This window comes from Hyperoodon ampullatus, assembly GCF_949752795.1.
Source record: "Hyperoodon ampullatus genome assembly, chromosome: 17".
In the NCBI taxonomy this organism is placed as follows: domain Eukaryota; kingdom Metazoa; phylum Chordata; class Mammalia; order Artiodactyla; family Ziphiidae; genus Hyperoodon; species Hyperoodon ampullatus.
Window position 1 is genome coordinate 67,653,255 of NC_136930.1, and position 22,433 is coordinate 67,675,687.

At 51.9% G+C, this 22,433-nt stretch overlaps 1 protein-coding gene across 1 annotated transcript in view; it reads right to left on the reverse strand.

Annotated features, from left to right (window-relative positions):
* Positions 1-842: 842 nt before the first annotated feature.
* ASAP1 (ArfGAP with SH3 domain, ankyrin repeat and PH domain 1) overlaps positions 843-22,433 on the reverse strand; it is a gene marked incomplete at its 3' end in the record, with an annotated part of 309,959 nt that continues 288,368 nt past the window's right edge. The window contains exons 25-30 of the mRNA XM_079722229.1: positions 21,035-21,205; positions 12,889-12,958; positions 10,226-10,284; positions 4,853-5,307; positions 2,959-3,081; positions 843-917 (exon numbers count right to left, since the gene is read on the reverse strand). Coding sequence (XP_079578355.1) covers positions 843-917; positions 2,959-3,081; positions 4,853-5,307; positions 10,226-10,284; positions 12,889-12,958; positions 21,035-21,205 — 953 coding nt within the window. The remainder of the gene's footprint in view (positions 918-2,958; positions 3,082-4,852; positions 5,308-10,225; positions 10,285-12,888; positions 12,959-21,034; positions 21,206-22,433) is intronic.

Below are 22,433 nucleotides of genomic sequence, written 5' to 3' on the forward strand. Positions count from 1 at the left end.
TATAAAAGGCAGATTTCAGGTAAGCTTCTAAATGCATGCATAATGTAGAGGCTAATAGTTTCTGGCAGTCCTTGGTTCCTGAAAGTTGAACTTCATCAGATGTCTTAAACTTCTGTGAAAATAGTCATGAAGGATATGTTATTTTTGCATAATGAGGTAATATCTCAGGGGCGGGTACTCATCCTCTTAAGACAGTGTAAACCCACTTGTCTAAACCTGCATGAGGCTTTGGGCACTGCAAAATGCCACCCAAGGTTTTGGGTCAGTGAATATTTTGCTGAAGGAATAACACTTACATTTAACTGAGCACTTTTCTGCAATAAATACCAAGGTCGGTTTTTGTAGCTGTAAACTGTGTACACAGATTAACTACAGGCTGGTCTGTCATGGAGCCGAAAGTTTCACCTGGAAAACAGAACCCACCTCTTTGCTAATGGTGCATTTTCAGTAACACAATGGAGAATACTGTATTGTCAGGAACAGAGGCAACTCTGTGCCCTTCAGCGGTCGCTGGAGACACTTCTATTTGCAAAGCCAGCAGTTCCTATATTCCTGTGTTTGTTTGTTGGCTTGGAAAATAGCATAGAGAGAGATGGAAGTGCTAGATGTCAAGGACGGCTTTGGCAAACCAGTAAGGCGCACCGGGTCCCAAGGCTACCCTAATACTGGCGAAGGCAGAGACCACAGGGTATTTACAACACACGCTATGTTCCCCTCCCGCGGCGGCCCCTCCGGGAGCCTCCCGCTCAGTGACAGCAGCTATATACACGGTGAGCACAGGGCCACGTGGACGCAGCAGTCTTGCATGACAGGTGCAGACAGTCTGAAGGTTCTGCTTTTTGCTAGTCGGACAGGATGTGGACAAAGGACACCGGAAAGACCCCCTTCCTCTCGGGCTGTCCTTCGATGTGCCCGATCTGCAGGGAGAAAGGACAGGTGTCAGGCTGGAGGTGGCCCTGACCCGGGCGGGATGCAGGCCACAGTGAGACACAGCATGAAAGCACCACACGGGGGAGGACCACGTGGTTCACGTGGATCACTGCACCCGCAGACACAGCCCTGGGAGGTACAGTCCCGTGACCCCTCACTCTACGCACAAAGGGACAGCGGCCCACAGAGGGGGCTGACCTGCTACGGTCTTGCCCAGGCTGCAGCTTCAACAATGCGCTCAACCAGGCTGTCTGGCCACCTTTCCTGCCGGGTGACCTCAGGCAAACCGTGCTAAGCCTCCTGTCTGTAAAGCGGGGCTAAAAAACCCCTATTTCTCAGCCTGTTGAGAGATTACACTGACGATTATGTATATGGAAGGGCCTCTGTGTACCAAGAACCTGCTTTCTGGCTGCTGTGCGGGGGAAGGACATTGTGAAAGTTTGAGATGGACGAGGGCAAGTTTTACGGCCGATTTGTCGTCTGCTGCCTGAACCTGGAAGCCATGGTGACCTGACAGAAGTTCCTAATAACTTCAGTTACACCAGCGTGAACTGCATTAAAGAGAAGCCTATGAGGAGAAAGAATACGACACGCACGCTGGCTTCACGTGACAATTACGGAGCAAGATCCAGGCCCGCGCTCACTTCCCTGCGTGAAGTGCCTGCTGTACGGAGGGTGGCCGGCGCAGGAGCTGCGTGTCAGCCCAGGGCTGCTTCCTTCGTTTACCGGGACTGTGGCCTCGGGCGGTCACCCGGGCCACTGTCCACCAGCTTCCCTTCTGAAGAGTGGAGTGAGGCCTGGCCGGCCCATCTCACGGGGTCTTAACTGGTGTCGTGCATGTGAGTTCTTAGACTCATGCCCCACTTTTCAGAGGAGGAAACTGAGGCTTACTGAAAGGACATGCTTTATCCAGGGCCTCAGAGTAAGTCACCTTGGGCCTTTAGGGTCCATCTCCTTGTCAAGAGTCTAAGCTGCCAGACTCCCATGTCAGAGAGAGAGAGGGAGAGAGTCTAGGGTTCCTCAACCTCGGTACTCCCGACACGGGGGCCAGATGGTTCTCTGGGGTGGGAGCTATTCCAAACACTGTTGGATGCTTAGCAGAAGCCTTGGCTTCTACCCCCCAGAAGCAGGAAGCACCCACCCTGCCCAGGTCCTGATAATCAAAATGTTTCCAGATGTTGTCATATGTGCCTGGAGGGCAAAACTGCCCCTGGCTGAACCACTGCTGCAGTCCAAGCAAAATCCCCACAGCTGCGGCCAAGAATCTGAAGTCACTGTCTGGGCCCAAAGGAGGGGAAGCCAAAAGTACATGTGTGTGCACGTGTGTGTGTGTATGTGTGTGTGTGTGTGTGTGGACGTGCACACGTTCCTGGGCATCAGCAGGCTCTGCTGGCTCAGCTGTGAACCGCAGGCCCCTTTCTCGGCAGACAGAGCCGGGACCCTCTGGGCAGGAGGGGCTCAGGCTGCCAAGGAAGAAGAACTTCCACGCTGGGGTCGGGAAATGCTCGACGAGGAAAAGCACAGGAGGCTTCTGCCCGCTGCACCTCTGCCTGGCAGGGCCCACTGGAGGCTCCCTCTGGCCGCAACCTAGACAGCTGGGGACATGTCAGCTACCCCTGCGGCCACCGAGAACCGGGGCATTTTCAAGGGCCACGGCAGGAGGACAGGGGTGCCTTTCCTTCCTGACACCTGGGCAGCAGGTTTTCAGGTAAAAGGAGTTTCACATATTCTCATTCAATCTTCTAAAGTCACGTGAAGCGGGGATCAGGCCCCACTTGACAGAGAGAGAACTGCAGGCGGGATGAAGGACGGAACTCGGGGAGGAGACGCACGGCGGTGGAGGGCAGGGCCTGAGCAGAGCTTGGCTGGGAAACCAGAACGTACCTAGAGCTTACAGGTTGTGGTGTGATAAGGCTAAAGCATGTGCGAGGGTGAATCCTCCTGACCCAGTTGCAAAGCTCTGGCCGCTGGCTAAGAGGCGGGGCTGGCAGGCCCCGGGGCACTCTGGTTCTCACGACTGGTACGTACCCACCACTCCTGGTCCTCCTCTCCGGTGACCACGATCACTTCGCCCTCCATGAAGGTCAGCTCGTCGTCATTGTCCGCCTGGCAGTCATAGATGGTCTTCACTCGCCTCACCTTACTTTTCCCCTTCAAGAAAGAAACGGGGTTTTAGCTCACAGGACAGACCGAAGGGAAAGAGACACACTGACTGGGCGAGTGAGTTCACCTCCCTGAGCCTCAGTTTCTCCTCAGTGAAAGGGGGGAGGCCTGTGGGCAGGCACCCCGAGCCTTGGGCGCCCTCCGGACACGACAGCCCCTCTGCCCCGAGCAGCAGGGCAGAGCCCGGTGTGAGCGAGCAGGCAGCCCCGATGACTTCCATCGGACGGCAAACATCGTGGGCAGGAACCAAAATCCAGCTTCACCTAGAACTGCAAGGCGCTCTCCCCTTCCCCAACCCACGGCAGCTTGCGGAGATGACAGCAGAGTCTAAAAATGGTTTGGGGAAACATGCTGTAAAGCAGGACGTGCAGCTTCTGCACACGGAACGTGCGGCATAAACACATTTCTCAGCCCCTCGTGCAAAGCACTGAGTCAGCACACGCTGCTTAAACAGGGCAGGGCAGCCTGGGGCGGGGAGGACGCCAGGCAGTTCCCCAAAACGTGTTAGCTTTTGACCCATTTTGACTTGGGCTTTTATTTGTTGGATTTCTAGTTCTTTGCAAACAGGAAGATGGAAATAGGGAAATGACCTTCTAAAGGATGGTTCTGGTGCCCAGCTTATTAAATAATTAGGAAGAAAAAAAGCAAGCTGTGTCTCTAAAAGTTTTGGGTCAAGCGCTTTTCCTGTCTGCTGGTTTCTCCCTCGGTCAGTCACCCTGACGACCCGCTGGCTTCTGCAGCCCTCTCCCTGGGCTATGCTGGAGCTGGTGGGGTCTGAGAAGCCGGCGGAGCTGTGGCCAGTAGAGATCTTAAGTCTTCTCAGCTCTGACTCTGTGAGCAAGCTGCGTGTGGCCACTTATGACAGGGAGGGTTACATGAGATGAACAGTAAAGCAGCACAAACTGGAATTATGCGCACGTCAAGGCCATGCGTGGTGCTCGGGCGTCTCGGGAGCCTGCCCTGGGGACGGGCAAGCACCCGCTGATGCACGTGTGCACGGCCTCCCACCCAGGGGAGGATGGATTTCACTCGTCTCACTTTTCCTTTAGTACCGAAGTGACACACTTTTATTGCAACGTTGGTTTTTTATAGGAAGATGTGAGTAGAGGCTTTTAGTCCCCCGCCAACTGTGCTCCTTGACCCGGGTGCTCGTGACCCTGTGAGGGTGCGGCCATGGGCAGGACAGACAGCACACGTGCATCTTCCCAGAGCTCCGTTTTTCAAAAAAAACATTTTGGGGCGGGCAGCGGGGCTGAAAAGCATGTTTACATTAAAGTAAAATGGCTATATCCTAGAGTAGAAAGCGTTTCAGGACGAAGATGGAATGGGCGACTTCAAACCAAATTCTGTGTTGGTGCAAGTCTTTTGGGGCCCTGCGCCCAATTCCTCCAGGAAGATGCCGTGAGAAGGAGAGGAGCGAGGTGCTCAGAACCCTGAGAGGGAGACCGCTTTCCTGCGACCTTGGGAGAGGAAAGGTCTCCTCCTCAAGGATCTGAGGCGAGAGCGACCACTTGCTGAGTGTTACTGGGCGCAGCTCATCTGTCACTGCGTTTCATCACCCATGAACTCAGGCACTGTCCTAGCTCTGATCTGTATATAAGGAAACCTAGGCTCAGGGCACGTAATTAAGTGGCCAAGCCCCCGTGGTCACAGGGAACGCAGGTCCTGAGGTCTGTCTGCGGGGTCCACAGCCCGTTCCCAACCCCCAGGCTCCACGCCCCCATGATGCCCGAGCTGGGCCGGCTGGGTGTCCACCCACCGTGTTGATCTTCCTGGGCAGCGGCACAGGCGTCTCTGGCAGGGTGGGCGTGAGGTCGTTGGAGTCCTCGGATGCCTGCTTCGGGATATTCGGGGAGAGATCGGCCGGGTGTGACTTGGGGGCGAGCTCTGGGGGCGGCTGGGCCTTGGGAGAGGCGTCTGCTGCCTGGGGTTTCGCCAGCAACTCTCCCAGCTGCGGCTTGGGCGGCAGGTCCTTCACCTGCGGCTTGGGAGGCAAGTCTGCGAGCTGCGGCTTGGGGGGCAGGTCTCCCGGCTTAGGTGGCAAGTCTCCGATTGGGGGTTTGGGAGCCAGTTCCGTGGGCTTCGGGGGCAGGTCTCCGGGTGGCGGCTTCTGCGGTAACTCTGCTAACTGCGATGACTTCTGGAAGAGCTCGGGCGGGACACTGGCTTTGTCGAGGGAGAGATGATGGCTGGTCTCTGTTTTCCTTAGGGCCACTGCGGGAAACAACACAGAGAGGGGGGTCACTGGACGGGGACGTTGAGGGGATCAGCACTGCCTTCCTCTGCCACGGTCACATGGAGGAGAACCAACCCCGAGGGAGTGCTCTGGATGCAGAGGCACGGATGGCCTGCTTTGAAGAAGGTGAAAGCCAGAAGCCTGGGAGGCATCCACCTTACGATGGGTGATTTTATGCTTTAGTTTATGAACAGGACATCCAAACTAATCCAGAATAATAATAAAAAAACCCCACAACTATAAACATAATACAGATTACAGAAAACTGAAAAGTATAGAGCTAAAGGAAAAGTTTTCCATAAGTCTCCTGCCTAAATGTAGCCATTTAAAATACTTTGATGTAATTTCCTTCTGGGCTTTTCTATGTATTCTTCATAGATAAAACATGTATCTGCTTTTTCTATATACTGTTTTAGCAAGAGTATTTCCTGTGTTAATAAAAATTCTTTATTAGTAGCATATATATAGCTAAAATGTTTATTTATTTATGTATTTGGCTGCGCCAGGTCTTAGTTGCAGCATGCGGGATCTTTAGTCGTGGCATGTGGACTCTTAGTTGCAGCACGTGGGATCTAGTGCCCTGATCAGGGATGGAACCTGGGTCCCCTGCACTGGAAGTGCAGAGTCTTATCCACTGGACCACCAGGGAAGTGCAGTGAGCATTCTTAACGCTGTAGCCTATTCCTTTCTACAGCAGTATCATAATGTACAATATTATTAATTCCCCACGTTTTATATGATTCATGCACTATGTAAGAGGGAAAAGGTTCCTCCCTCACCACGCCCACGCACCACCCCTCTGAGGTAACCTTTGTTCCATTTGAGTGGTGCACATACATGGGCGTATGAATTATCTTTTAAAACCCATAAATGGCATTACAATACATACACTGTTTGGAAAAAACTTTGTTTTTTTCCCATTTAATATGTTTGGGAGAATTTCTAAGTCAGTTCCTCTTCCTTCTCTTTAATGGCTGCATGGTACTCCATGGGTTGGAAATTCTGTAGTCTGTTGAAACCTTTGCACAGCTCTATCCAGTGGAACTTAGGACACTAAGACACATCTTCAAATCAGCCTTCACCACTTACTTACTAGCTGTGTGACCGTGAGCAAATTACACGACCTCTCTGTGCCTCGCCTTCCTCATCATGAGTTGACATACGTAAAGAATTTGCCAACAGCACCTGGGAGGCTCTAGTTATATCAGAATATCATCATTACTGCTAGACAAGGTTCCTTGAGGCCAGGATTCACCGAGCACATAGTATGAGCTCAATGAGAACACAGTTGACTAAGGCACACTGAGTGAGCCAAACTAGCCAAATTTTATTCTAGAAATACGAAATTCAGAAAGATAGTCTCAAAATTTCATTATTTAAAAAAGAAAGACAAACCCCAGTATTGTAAACTGTCACAAGCTGTACTGCAGCCTGCCCAGCCACGTCCCTTCCTAAGGAAATCAAATTCAAGGACACCCTGCTCCCAGGCTGGCCCATGAGATTCAGCCGATGTGGCTCGGCTCAGAAACTGACAGCAGGCCCATCAGATTCCTCTCTTGGGAATCAGATACTGTGGTAAACAAAAGTCTGAGGCAGTGATGGGGGAGAAGCTGGGAGATTCCCTGAGGCCGTGGGGCTGGAAAGCCTAGCTCTGAGCCACACTTCTGGGGAAATCGAAGCTGTGAGTAAGTGCTGCGCCATCCGAACATGCAACTCTGATTCTAGAAATCTGTCCTAAAAAGGGATCAAAGCCAGGCACTGACATGCCTGTGTTGAGTTGTTCAGCACGGCACTGTTTATAGTGAAAAAACTGTGAACTGGGTGAATGTGGGATAGGACAGACTGCTTAATATGTCCTGGTATCAGACAACAGAGTACTACACAGCCAGTAAGAGGGTAATTTATGTCATGGAAAGGGTTCTTGATTTACTATGTGACAAAAATCAGCTTACATAGTGATGTAAAAAAAAGCATAGGAAAAAAGACTGAAAGGATAGACCAAATTGTTTATCCTGGGTGGTGAGACTTCAGGTGGTTTGTATTTTCTTCTTTATGCTTATCTGTATTTTTAAAATCTTCTAGGATGAATATATATTACTTTTATAACACAAATAAATAAGAAAGAGACAGTTTCTCCTCCAGGGAAGCCTGCCCAATCTCTGGCTATTTTATTTCCAAGCTGATTTGGGTTTTCCCCTCTCTAATTAAAAGTCCTTTCTGGGGCTTCCCTGGTGGCGCAGTGGTTGAGAATCCGCCTGCCGATGCAGGGGACACAGGTTTGTGCCCCGGTCCGGGAAGATCCCACATGCCGCGGAGCAGCTGGGCCCATGAGCCATGGCCGCTGAGCCTGTGTGTCCGGAGCCTGTGCTCCGCAACGGGAGAGGCCACAACAGTGAGAGGCCCGCGTACCGCAAAAAAAAAAAAAAAAAAAAAAAAAAAAAGAGTCCTTTCTGAACTGCATTCTCTGATGGACAGACAAGCAAATATGGTTCGTTCCTGAGAACGGACTCAAAGGACATAACAGGAGGAGGAGAAGAAGGAGGGGGAGGAAAGAGCCCGCACACTCCCAAGCCCACATTCCCAACAGAGGGAGTGCCGGGCAGAGGATGGCACCCACCCAGTGGAAGAGCGCAAGCCTAACGACATTCACGAAGAGCTCACGGATACCTGAAAAAATAGGTACGTCAAAATGCTAAGTGGAAAAACCCAGGATGCAAAACTGTAGTTTCATTATGACAACTGTGAAAGAATGTAAGGGACCAGGTAGCTGTATCACAGTGCAGAACTGTGGTGACTCTGTTCAGGCTGAAAGATCCCCTGAGGTTTCTACACTATTGCCTTTTTCTTTTACATTATTTAATTATTTATTTTTGGCTGTGTTGGGTCTTCGTTTCCGTGCGAGGGCTTTCTCTAGTTGCGGCAAGCGGGGGCCACTCTTCATCGCGGTGCGCGGGCCTGTCACTATCGCGGCCTCTCTTGTTGCGGAGCACAGGCTCCAGATGCGCAGGCTCAGTAGTCGTGGCTCACGGGGCTAGTTGCTCCGCGGCATGCGGGATCCTCCCAGACCAGGGCTCGAACCCGTGTCCCCTGCATTGGCAGGCAGATTCTCAACCACTGCGCCACCAGGCAAGCCCTTATACTATTGCCTTTTAAAACTCCTTCAACAAATGGCTCTGTGCAGCAGTCTGTCCCCAGTTGAGAAGGCTTTAATTAAGTCTTTTAAAAGGCGCCCGAAGGAGTTTAAAAATGGGTGGTGTTTGGGAGGGAAAAAGAGTGAGATGTGGCCAGGACAGTCCATGTGAAAGTGCCAGCTGGTGGCAGGTGCTTGCGGGGAGGGGGGAAGGCAGTAGAAGGAGCTGCAGCCCCGCCCCTCTCGACGTCACAGCCGCCCTCTGTCTCCAGCTCAGGAGGCTCAGAAACACATCCGGGGACCCTACCATTTTTTTTGGGTGAGAGAGGGAACCACTGGATGGATGGGACACAGTGACTGATTTAACATGGATCACCCTGGTCTGGCTCTTCTGTTGAGGAAGGACTGCAGGGCCAGGGCAGAGGCAGGCAGACCAGGTAGGAGGCTGCAAGAGTCCAGACAAGAGGTGATGGGCCCGTGGACCACGGTGAGAGGGGAGGACGTGGGAAGGAGTGCCTGGATGTTAAGACACATCGAAGGGAGAACCAACAGTACGTGTGGAAACACTGGATGTGGGGCATGGCAGGATGGAAGGAGCTGAGCTTCCTTCTTAGGTTTTAAGGCCCAAACACCTGGACCTGGACAGTATCGCCTGTAACAGATAGGGACACTGTGGGCAAAACAAGCCTAGGCGGGTGGGGTCAGAAGCGTATTCAAAATCTTAAGCTGAGCAGCCTATTAGACATGGGATAGAGCAGAGATATTACAGAGCCTGGTGTGTGTGAGTGTAGATTATAGAGGGATTCTTGGGCTGGGTGGATAATGTGGAGGTGCCAGGATGGGTTCCCCAGGGAATGAGGGCGTATTCACAAGAGAAGTGACCATGGCCGAGCCAAGCTCTGGAGGCTGAGGACACGAGGAGGGCCCAGCACAGGAGGGGAGCAGGGACTGTCAGTGCCCTAAGAACAGGACGGTGTCCACACGCCAAGTGCAGAGAGAGTAACCAGCCGGGCCAAAGGCTGCAGGCGGGCTGAGCTTGACCACCCGCCGACGGCCTTGTGGAGTGGTCTTAACAGAGGATACATGAATGGATCTTGGCTTTGAGTATCAACACCTGGAACTTCACTCAAAGAGAGACAATCAGATGGCACGTCCCTCTCAATTGAAGAACGCACCACAACCCAGGAAGGAGTTGTGCAAAGCCTGAACTTGTATCTGATTGGGTCTCTTGATCCAACTTTCAATTGCGAGGAAATACAGAGGACAGAGAACATGTTAAATGACCACATGGGGATGCCGGTCGGCAAAATCCAGCCTGTCTGAAGCATCATCTCATTTCGTCCTTACAAAATCTGGTGAAGCAGGTGTCCTGGCCCTACTGACAGGTGAGGAACCTGAGGCTTAGTGAAGCTTCGGAGTCCCCTGCCCAGGCCACGCAGCTAGTAAGTGGCAGGGCTAGTACTGCTTCCCAGGTCTCTCTGATCATGTTTGCAAGAGAAGAAATGGCACCTGGGGATACTAATGATGTGTCTTCTGGAAAAGCATGGTGTTTTTAAGGAAGAGTTTGGTGTTTTGCTCATCACAAAATTTGAACCTATAAATATTTTTCTTCATTGAACAAATATTAAATACACATCTACTACATACCAGCTACTGCTCTAGGCATCTGAGATAGAGCAGGGAACAAAAGAGACAGATGCCCCTGTCCCCTTGGAGGGTATAATGACACTCTAATTACATGCAAATATGAAAAAGATAAATCTTACCTTTCTGAGGTAGTTTAGGAAGAACTCTTGGGCCAAGGGCAGTCTTTGCAGAACCGGTGCTAATTAATAAATAAGAATCATTTACGATCTCAAAGTGCTATAAAATCAACAGCGAGATATATTACTCAAGGAAGTCACAGGAGTTTACAGAATTATCTAAAAAGTCTTTCATAATTTCTCTAACAAAAGATTTTAGTCTACTTTCCCTAATTCAAAGTTTGCCTGGATTTCCCTGAGGATTATCTTCTTATTCCCAAGTCTGCAAAATGGAGTCAAGAGGGAAAGTCATGAAACAACTAACCCTCTGAATGATAGAGCCTAATTCCTCCTCTTCTTGAAACCTTTCCCCAGAGGTTAACAGCGTTTATGAAAGCGCCTGGCACACTGCAGGTCGTGCCCCCAGTGCACTGCACAGAAGTAACTCATGTGACCCCAAAACATAACTCTTGTCACCTCCGTTTTCACAAAAGGAAACTGGAGCCTGTGCAGCTTCAGACCGGCAGAAGGTCCCGAGGCTGGTCAGTGGTGGAGCTGGATATTCAGACCCAGCTGTTTGACTCCAGAGCCCTTATGCTGTCTCTCTCTGCACCAGAGCAAACAGCTTGGGTCTCAGGCCTCCAGACTTTCCCTGAGCTTTTCCTCCTTTTGGGCGACTTGTAAACAAGCAGAGGAAGAAAGCCCGGGGAAGCAGCCCCTGGCACAGAAGCCGCCCTGTGTTGTTTGACATCATGTGACTCCTCACACCCCTGCCACCACCGAAGTGCCAGCGCTGCAGGTGGCATCTCTCAATTGGAACGCACTCTTTTCCTTGAACAAGAGGCTCTATCTATTCTCAGAGGACACCGGGAGCACTGCAGACCCAAACAGCAATAGCATCCAAGTGCCAGACTTGTATCTGCCAAGAGCCCCTTTTATTACTTCATTTATCCTTTTCTGTCCTCTGGTGGTCTAAGAACTGGCTTTCCCCGCTTCTTTCTAGCCTAACTGCATTTAAAAGGACAGGAAAAGGCAAACCAACCAAAGAGAAAACAAAAGTCCGATAAAAAAGATGAAATGCAAGCATCTTCCATCCTGGCCGACAAATCACCCTTGATCTTAACTGCTCTTTCCTCGGCTCCTTTGAAATCCTAAGGTTTCTGGGTTACGGGAGGATCAGGCTGTTGAGATGAAACCACACTGGGAAGAGTAAACATGCGAGGGCTTTGCTCTGAACATTGCTGGAGTGTGTGTTTCCACCTCAGCATCTTTGCGGGGATGCACACCTGCCCATCACGGACGTAAGTTCAATGGTTTCCTGACCAGCGTACTGAGGCCAAGCCAGAGGCTCGGAAATGCCTCACATGGGAAACCTGGGGTCAACACTGCGTGTGCGTGGGCCCAGGCTTCTTCCTATGCTGCTGGGGGGGCCGTGTGCACATGTGTGTGTACATATATATATATGTATATATAGATAGACAGATAGATCTATGTGTGTGTGTGTACACGTATATGTGTGTACACGTATATGAGTGCACGTACATGTATATGTGCGTGCGTTTACACGTATATGTGCGTACATGTATATGTGGATAGATCTGTGTGTGTACACGTATATGTGAGTACATGTATATGTATGTGCATACATGTATTGTGTGCGCACACATGTATTGTGTGCGCACATACACGTATATATGTGCGCGTGTACACGTGGGGGGCTTGATTCCATGTAAAAAACATTTTGTGGGCACTTTCTCTGCGTCAGACTCTCCTTCCTCTGGAAGGAGACCACCTGCCCTGCGGTTTAGAGCCCCCCAGGGCAAGGTGGGGAAGGGCTGAGTGGAGTGGCAGGCTCGGCGAGAGGAAGGGGAGGCTGCGGAACGTGGCGTCTGAGGACCCCCGGGGTGAGTCCAGCTCTGCATCTGCTACCACTTAAACTCCTGGGGTCCATGTCCTCATGTAATACTGAGGGCAGCAGTGACCGGGCTGCCTCACAGGGTCATAAAGACTAAACGAGATAGTGGCATTAAAAGAAATGAGGACTTCGTTTTTTAGCTTTGACAAGCTCTGGGAAGCGGCTCCTTGTGTCCCTGTCTGGGTCACACTTCTCGAGAAAACCCTCTGCGCTGGGACTGGGTAGATGCTGCCCACAGAAGACCTTCCAAAGTACCTCATTTCAGTGGAGGAGGGGAGAAAGGGACACCACGCCCCCCTTTTAGCCGCGCTTAAAAAAGTCTTACAGACAGGGAATTTGGAAAGGGTCGTATTTTTATGTTTGAAAATCTCTAGGCTATTGGATTTCCCTGAGGTTCATCTTTTTATTCCAAAGTCTGTAAAATGGAGTCAAGAGGGAAAGTAACAAAACAAAATGACTAAATTAAAAAACTGAAAATAAGAACTCATTCTGGCAGATTCTGCGATCCTCGGGGAGGTGGGGTCCATTCACGCCAGGAACCTGGATGTGGAGAGTGGTGCTCCCCTAAAACAAGGTCTGCAGACCCTGCCCGGGCTCGAGAACTGTCTGCCAAGGGGCGTTTGCAAACCGAGGGGAAGTACTCAGGCTCTCAGCATGATCAGCGCCAGCTGGCACGCCACACCTTGAGCAGATGGCCCCCAAAACCCAATTCTGTAACTCTGCCCACGGCAACGGTGAGCCTGCCAGGCGAGCACGTGCGCAGATGGCTCACCTCGACTGCTGGGACAGGCCCTCGAACTTGTTAGCGGTCTTACTCGATGATGACGGACCCACGTCGTTACCTAGGGGGGAGATCAAATGTGAAGAGCCACGTTTTCCAACAGGAAATGGAATGTGGGGACATAGGAATAGGCAGGCAGGCCACCCTCAGGGTCCAGAAAGGAAGTCAAAAGCGTCAAGCTAGAACAGTGCACATTTCTGACGTTACAACAAACCGGCTGGGGTCTTGACGATGTTTTTGTTCCTATTAAATATTTAAAGAAGATGAGCGGTCTGCTCCCTGGCGAGGCCTCCAAGGTCACAGGACTTGGGGGGTGTCCCGTAGGCTCAGGATCTTGGCCTTAGCTTGGTGGCAGGGGAAGCAGAGTACGGCTTCAAGTTCACCACAGATTCCCACGCCAGGGGACCACCACTGGGAACCACCGGTGTGTGTGTGTGTGTGTGTGTGTGTGTACACACCATTATTCAGCAGGGTGGTGGTGACTGGCCATCTGCTGGGCAAGGCCCTCAGTCACTTATTTACTAATCATTTGTTCAAACATGAATGTTTATTAAGCATCTACTATGTGCAAGGCATGAACACGGAGCAGGAGGCACCAAGGCAAGTTAAACCTCACCAGAGTACGTCATCCCTCCTGTGAGGGGCACAGGCACAACTGATGCTGATAACACGGGGTGAGACGGATGCTGACAGGGTTGGGTGCTGTGAAACAAGGAGAAGGAGATAGCACCTAAAGTGAACTGGACATGGGCTTCCCTGGTGGCGGAGTGGTTAAGAAACCGCCTGCCAATGCAGGGGACACGGGTTTGAGCCCTGGTCTGGGAAGATCCCACGTGCTGCGGACCAATGAAGCCCGTGCGCCACAACTACTGAGCCTGTGCTCTAGAGCCCGCGAGCCACAGCTACTGAGCCCGTGCGCCTAGAGCCCGTGCTCCACAACTACTGAGCCTGCACTCTAGAGCTCGCGTGCCACAACTACGGAGCCCACGTGCCACAATTACTGAAGCCCACGCGCCTACAGCCCGTGCTCTGCAACAAGAGAAGCCACTGCAATGAGAAGCACGCACACTGCAAGGAAGAGTAGCCCCCGCTTGCCGCAGCTAGAGAAAGCCCGCACGCAGCAACAAAGACCTAACGCAGCCAAAAATAAATAAATAAAGTAGATAAATTTATTTTAATAAATAAAGTGAAGTGGTCAGAGGGGCAGGGAAAGTCCTCTCTGGGGGACACGGACCCTGAACAGTGAAACACCTTCAACGGGGGAGCAGCCAAGACCAAATCCACGGGCTTGTCGAGGAGAGACAGAGAGACCGGCCAGAATCAAAGCGGCCTCTTCTGTGGCCCCTTCCGCGCTGGGGGCAGCCCAAGCGCCAGGCGCCCAGGAGGGACCCCGGGAGCCCGCAGGGCACGGCCATCTCTGGGGTGCTGCCCCCTCTCCCCGCCTGCTCGCCCTTCCAGCGGCCGCCCTGGACACTCCACATGCTCCTGTTTCTGCAGAGCCCCCTCCCCTGCCTGGACGCCCGCAACGCCTCCCAGGTGGCGCTGACGGGCTGGCTGAAGCGGGGAGGTGAAGGGGGCAGGCCGAGCAAGCACCCGGACGAACGCTCACTGTGCAGAGGCGCCCACGCTCTCCCTCCTCCCAGCAGGGGGAGCTGGCCCCGTCCTCATTTTAAAAATAAGGAGACAGGGTTAAGTGACCCAATGGCCACAGGCCGCACGGTCGCACGATGCACCTAGCGGTCCTGCACACAAATGCACACGCTTCCCACTACCCATCGTGACGCGTCAACAGCAACATTGGTAATAGCAACTACTGTGTATTGAGCACTTACTCTGAGTGAGGTACTGTGCTAGGTACCCCCTAGTCGTTACGTCTATGAGATATAAAATGGAAGGCACTTACACTGTGTAAGAAGAAACGAAGAAGTAAAGCAAAAGTCAAGGTCAAGCAGCTGGTAAGGGCCAGGGCTGGGACATAAAGCCAGGCAGTGCCCCTCCAGGGCCTGAGTTCAACCACCCCACTCGCCCCTCCAGTCCCAGTCCCGCTAACCTACAGGACGGGGAGCAGCTGGCAGAGCGCTTAGGTGGGCGCTCCCGGACAGGACTTCAACTTCGGGACACACATACAAGAAGAAACAAGCTCGACTGGTGCTACGAGGGCCAGAGACGTTCAAATACAGTTTTATGTTAATAAGACATCCCTCCTAACCATCCGTATAGTTCCACGAGTCTGTAACTTAACAACGAAGGACTTCTTTGGCAGCCTCTCACGACATCCTTCAAGCTGAGACTTCCTTTAAGGCAGGCATTTCTTTTCAGCATGGTATGGGAATAAGCTGTTGCATCTGCTAATTTCTGTTCCAGGTAGAAAACACCCCAAACCAGTGATTCTTAACCCTATTAGGCGTGAGACTGAACATGAGACCATAAAGGCTGCAAGAGCCCCCGGCTCTGCCCGGGGCCGCCCACTCCGTCACACAGACAGGCCATCACGTCAGGGGCTGTGGTCCGACAGCCACAGCTCATAGGTCCAGGGTCCTCACTTAGCCCTCCCCTCTGGCCACGCTCCAAAGACGCTGTGTGTTTTTATGCCTCTGTAGCTTTGCCCTCTCTGTTCCTTCTCCCTGCAACACCTATCCCCTCCCACTTGGGGCAAATTCCTTTGTAACCTTCAAAGGGTCTCTCCAAAGTCAATGTCTGAGAATTCTTCCCAAGCCAGACTCGGTCTCTCCACACCCCGGGTAAGCCTACAACCATTCATCACAGAGGGTGCAGATTTTGGAGCCAGACAAGCCTGGTTTTGAATTCCAGTTGTACCACCGACCAGCGGGTGTGAGTTTTGATGACACTGCTTTTTCTACTGAGCCTCAGTTCCCTCATCTTTAAAATAGGCATAACAGTACCTGCTTCACTAGATGGGCACGAGCATCATGAGAGAGAAACCACGGAGTGTAGTTCACAGTGCTGGACCACAGGGGGCATGACACAAACGGAGATCACCGTTCTGAGCTCTCTGGTGAGATGTAACAAAAATGCGGGTGATTTATTTCCTCAACGAGTGAGCATTTCACAGACAGGGGCTCTGCCTTGTCCGTCCCTGCAGCCCCACTGGAGCCCAATGTCCACACAGAGCAGTCACTGGGCGCTGCTGAATAAAGACTAGGCCCCCAGAGCGGACTCCTCCACTCCTGCCCCCACAGCCTGGTTTCTTGCGCACCTGGGTGGGGAGGCACCTGTGGTCTGGCGGACAGGAACCCTGTCTTCCTCAGAGCCAGGCAAAGGCCACCTGCTGTGCCTGGGAAGAGAAGCGTGGCTTCGAAAAAGTTCCCAAAATAGGATAGCACTAGAGAGAGGCGCAGAAGCAGGGAAACAGCTCAATCCTTTTTTCCTCTCTCCGTGCAACTTGGGAAATGACTGTGGTACACATACAGATGTGTGAGGAGAGGGCTGGAGACGGACGGTGGGCAGACAGTTTAAAAAGCTGTGGCCGAGGGCTTCCCTGGTGGCGCAGTGGTTGAGAGTCCGCCTGCCGATGCAGGGGACACGGGTTCGTGCCCCGGTCCGGGAGGATCCCACATGCCGCAGAGCGGCTGGGCCCGTGAGCCGTGGCCGCTGAGCCTGCGCGTCCGGAGCCTGTGCTCCACAACGGGAGAGGCCACAGCGTACTGCAAAAAAAAAAAAAAAAGCTGTGGACAAGACTCCAGGTCACTTACTGTAGCTCAGAAGCTGTGGGCCAGGAGTGTGGAACGAGAGGAGGGCACTGCCCAGCAGTGCCTGGCACACAGGCTCCAGGAGTCTTCTGGAACAGTGGGTAATTATACGAACCTCGGAGTCAGAAATAGGTTCAAATCCAGGCTCTGAAGTTACCGGACAAGTCACTTGACCTCTGTGATTCAATTTCCTCATCAGTAAACCAGGGACCATGACAGTCCCTATCTCATAGGACAGTTGTGATGGCTTACTACAGTAACATATGAACACGTGCACAGCAGCTGGTACATGGCGAATAATCTATATATGGTGGCAGCCATTGTTATTTCTAGAACTGCACGTAAAATGGGGTTGGAGTGGTGGTGGGAGGTGACTTGAGAATATATTGGGAAATCCAAGAAAAAGAAAGAATCAGGAAGTTTCTACCCAAAGGCTCTTTTACAAGCCAATACTACTTCTAATAAGTAGATGTGGGGGACCTGGATCAAACATTTCAAATATTGACCCATTTTACCTGGAAGTTCTGGCCCTGAAATATGAGAAGGGAATCATCTTGTGGTATAGTTTTTCGTCCATTATCTACTCTCCATTAAAAAAAAGAGAAGCGTATAGAACTTAAGTCCCACTGGCCAAAGATAAGGAATGCAAGTGATTGTCAGAGGTCTCTTAGCCAGATACTGGTGGAACACGGATCAGAACTCAGGCTTCCGGAAAGTTTGTTCGGTGCACTATATGGTTTCCCAGGATGTGCCCCGTAAACACTTCTCTGAATACCTGACAAAGGACGGAGGTCCCACAGAAAGCTGATCTCACTGCATTGTCTTCTTTGCTCTCACCTCTAAGGACCTCAGTGTCAAATCCGTGGTCTATTTCCAGCTGCTGTATGTGACCTTGTGTTACGCATTTTGTTGACGACATAACACTCCTGGACTTCATCTTACTTTGCTCCCTTTATTCTCCCTTTGTCTTCATTTCCTTACTAATTTAATTTGAATTGTGTTAAAATGTGTTGGTCTGTTAGAAAGCAGGTTATAAACAACTTATTTTATCTCCAAAGGTGAGGTTTAACGACATGCCACTTCAAAAATCAACAGTCCCTGCACCGAGTTGATTCTGCCACCGGCCTAGTTGTTTTCTGATCGAAAGCCTGCCTCTGCCGTCTCCCCAGACAGATGGCCGAACCCACCACCACAGCGGGACTGCAGTATGTGATGCCTGGGCTATCCTGGGCACCATGGATGCTGTGGTCCTGGCAGGGAGAAAGCCCGGGTTGGCCTCCCCACACACCAGGGCTCCGTGCTGCAGAGACGAGGTGGCACAGCCAGGCGGAGGGTGCCTACCTGCCTGGCTACCTTCCCCCGTCTCCATTCACAGACAAAGAAACAACTGCCGAGACAGGGGAACAGCCAAGGGGATCACGGAGCCGTCACGTGCAGAGCTCAGCAGAGCAAGGAGAGCGTGAGGGCCACGGGCTCTCCCAGCCACACGGGCTCCCCACTCGCCAGCTGTGAGAACTTGGGCAGGGGACTGAAACTTTCTGGATCTCAGTGTCCTTAAAGTCAAGCCCCTTGCATTTCCTACTCTGTGGAACTGGGCTTAAGAATTCAATGAGTACTATTAACTAGCCCTAGTTTACAGCCGGAGAAACTGAGGTATGGAACAATTCAAAGGTAACTGCTGAAAGCCACAGGGCTACCAGGCGGTAGAGGTGGATTAGAATCTGGGCAGTATGACACAGGTCCACACCAGAGCGCCACTGAGACAGAAACAGCTTGTGCCCTTGTAAGGAGTTCATACTGCACTGGAAAGACAGAAAGGCAACCAGAACCACTGTGTGATAAGCCCTATGCCAGAAGGAGCAAAGAGTGGGCATGGGGCTGCTGGCCGGGCTGGGGAAGGTCTCTGAAGCAGGTCCCTGGACAGTAGACCTTGAAGGATGACTAAGCGTGAACACAAATGGACAGACTGTTCTAGGTTGAGGGCACACTATGAGCAAAGGCTCGGCTCTTAGGGCAGAGGATGGAGTTGGGAGCCTACCGACTCAACACGGCAGGCACGTCCTATGGCAGGGGGCGGGCAGGTGAGGCCAGGGCGAGCTCGGGGGCTGTGCGACTCTACCTCCGCATGTCTGCCCCCCATGCCCCGGTCCACATCTCAGACAGTCCAAAGGCCCTCACCTCAGGGGCTGTGGGGAGACGGGAGGTTTAGGGGAGCATGAGAGCACTGGAACGATGGGTGCCTAGAGGGAAACTGCAGGCACGATAAATGCTGCCTAGGAATCTGGTGCCCTGTGTGCCTTATTAATTAACAGTCTGACCCCTGCCTTCGGCTTCTGGACCACAGCGTCAGTGGGAGACAGGTAGGGATAAAACCCGCGGTGATCGTACAACACAAAGCATGAAGACCGGGATCTGAACCACTTTAACCTGCCCGGTGAGAGGCTTGTTACCGCCCCGCGTCTGCAGATGCCTTTAAGAACATCTCCCCTGTGTGTGCACACACCAACTCAGAAAGAACGGCCCTGACGGCCACAGAATTACCACCTGGGGTTGTCTGTGACGTGTACAGTGGTCACTTTTCCGTGGAGAGATTTTTGAGTTTTGTCCCTTGAGGCTGGTGGTAGGTGGCAGCCAACTGCTCAGGGCCCACAGCTTCCAAAGCTTGAAGGCTCCCGCTCACCGTCCGGGGCACCAGCTCACACTCATCAAGGGGTAACCTTGTTTGTTAGTGAAAAATGCCCCTTGTCCACAACGAAACCCACCCAAACCCAAACCAAATCAAATGAACACCCGCCTTTTTTCTAGGCCTGCTGCTTAGTCTTGTGAAAGAAACTTAAGAAAGGGATGATCCTTAAGCCAGAAAACAGAAATTTAGTAAATTTAACTTCAGACTGATGGAGTCTGTGAGGCACAATGAACTTTATGCAGAAATAAAACTCGAGTGAACAACAGGATCAAAATCTAGTGAAATTCGAAAAGGTCAGTCTGTGATTTGTGGTATGAAAACCTGCAGGAAACTGGTGACCTTCAGTGGAGCGTTATTTGGGGCAAATAATTCTTCCTTTTGGAAGAATCCTGGGGACTCCTGAAGGCCCTGGGGTGGGGCCTCGGGCAGTGTCAGGGACCTGCATGGTGCTGACGTGCGCCTGGGCGCACCCTTCCCACAGCGGGTCTCACCGGGAACAGATTTGTCAACACCCGCTGCAAATGTCCCCTCCCCGCGAAGCCTGCCGACGCAGCTGGACACGCTGCTTCAGCATTTCCGCAGTATTTGGTGAAGAACGCACGGCACACGTCTCCCTCCTGGACCACGAGCTCCTCGAGCACAAGGGTGGAGAAGCCCAAACCCCAGGCACCAGGCCAGTGGAGTGAACAGCTAAGCACAGACAGTCCACGCGCACTGTGGCATCTGGGTCACATGACACACAGGCCTGCCCGTCTGCAAATGGGCAGCATGGCTTTTCCCAGAAGCTCCCCAAATCCAGAACACCTATTAGGGGCTTTCTGACGAGGCCTTTAAAGGCATTCAGCTGAGCTCCCTATCAGTAACAAACAAACAAAAAAGCCACGACACGATTCACTGGCAAGGGGAGGTGAGCCATGTAAATCAGCAGGGCCAGGACCCCGTGGGTGCCAGGAGACACCCGGCTCTTGAGCGAAACTGGTGGCAGGCTGGTGAGCTACAGAGGGAGATAAAGATGGAAACCGTGTTCCTTGTGGATAGAAATTTGTTATCTGCCACCAGTGTCACTGAAATGGTAAACTACTAACTGATCTGGGCAGGTGTGTTTATTCTCAATCGATTATTGAGCACCTACTGCATCCTGGGCTCGACTCTAGGCTCTGTGAACACAGAAAGAAACAAGACAGACAAGGGCCCTGCTCTCACGGAGCTAGGTTCCAGAGACCAAAAAACCAAACACAAATAAAATACCTGTCAGTGGTGATCTGGGGTCCTGAGGGAAACACTGGGGAGGGGGCTCCCTCAGAAAGGATGGCCCGGGAGACAGACATGCAGGCGGAGAAGGACAGGAGGGAGCCAGGCTTTCAAGCCCATGACAGAGCTGCAGGGAGGGAGCGGCCCCTGGAAGGAAAGAGCCCGGTGGACCCAGAGGTGAAAGCAGGCCGGCGAGGCTGAGCGGGGGACAGGAGCTGGGAGAGACCAGCCGGACCACCAGGGCCCTGGTGGGTGTCTGGTGCACAAAAAGCGCTCAGCAGCTTATCACTAGTACACTTTTTAAGTGGTGGTGGTATTTTCCCCCATGTTTCTTGGCCATAAGAGGCTGTGCAATCATATGTATCCAGGCCCTCACCCAGCGTGGGTGCGGTCTGGTCCATCTGCTGGGTGTGCGGAGCGCCCACTGCCCCCCGAGCCCCGCGTGCTGCCTGACTCAGGCAGTGAGGGCCCTGACTGGAGGACGACTTACCCCAAGGAACTGCGCCTTTGTTTGGGGGCCCGTGAGGTAGTGGGCTGGGAGGGTCGGATAGGGTTCTCTTGTGTCCGGGCGGTGGGGGAGGAGGCCTCTTCTTGGACAGGGTGGAGCTGCCACTAGAGGTCTGGGTGCTTAGAGGGAGTGCTGAAGGTGGGCCAGTTGGACCTGGAAAGGAATCGAATGGTGCAGGAAGGTTAATCCCGGTCTCGCAGATGGAACAGCCTGTGTGCAGTCACTCCCATGCATCAAATGGACTGTGACACACACAGACCGAAGCACGAGGCTGGGGACGGCCAAGTCCATCGACCCGGTAATCCCCAAAAGAGGGTTTTTAAAAATTGCTGGTAAAAAAAAATTAAAAAGGAGAGTGTGTGCTTTTAAGGAACAAAACGTCAGTCAACATGGAACGCTACTGGGTTTAGATCATCCTTTGGGTACAACGGGAGAAATAAAACACACACATTTTAAACCAGTAACTCAACGGAACCACTGCAAAACCTACAGAGGAAGAAGGCACACAGCACTGCCAGCAAAATCAATGGAGAAAGAGCAAAATACCGACTAAACCTCCAAAGGGCCTCACGTGGACACATGAACACTGGATTCATAGAATAGGGTTTCTCTCTCCACTGCAATTTTTTTTTTTCAGTCAGCAAATGCTGCCTGAAGTTTTTTTTTAAATGACTTTTATAAATAATGAAGGCTCTAATGTAACGGGTTACTTGGAAAGAAGGGAAATCCAAAAACCCCTTTTTCCTCCAATTCTGAACTGTTCTAGAAATCATAAACCACCTATTATATTGGAGGCTTATATACATAAGCTTCACTGATTTCTATAGGTTTAAAAAAAATTTTTTTTAATTCATTTATTTATTTTTGGCTGCGTTGGGTCTTCGTTGCTGCGCGTGGGCTTTCTCTAGTTGCAGCGAGTGGGGGCTACTCTTCGTTGCGCTGCGCGGGCTTCTCACTGCAGTGGCTTCTCTTGCTGCAGAGCACGGGCTCTAGGCGCGCGGGCTTCAGTAGCTGTGGCACGCGGGCTCAGTAGTTGTGGCTCGCGGGCTCTAGAGCGCAGGCTCAGTAGTTGTGGCGCACGGGCTTAGTTGCTCCGCGGCATGTGGGATCTTCCCGGACCAGGGCTCAAACCCGTGTCTCCTACACTGGCAGGCAGATTTGTAACCACTGCGCCACCAGGGAAGCCCTGATTTCTAAAGGTTTTTTAAAAGATTCTACTTTCTCCAGAGGTAATGACAGGATAGCAATAATGATATTAATATCACACACACACACACACACCACTACTGCGTAAGTTGACTTTTTGAACTAACGCTTTAAGAAAAAAAGGAGTTTGTTTTCAATGAGCGCTATGGGAGTAGTATATATGCTGTTAATTTTG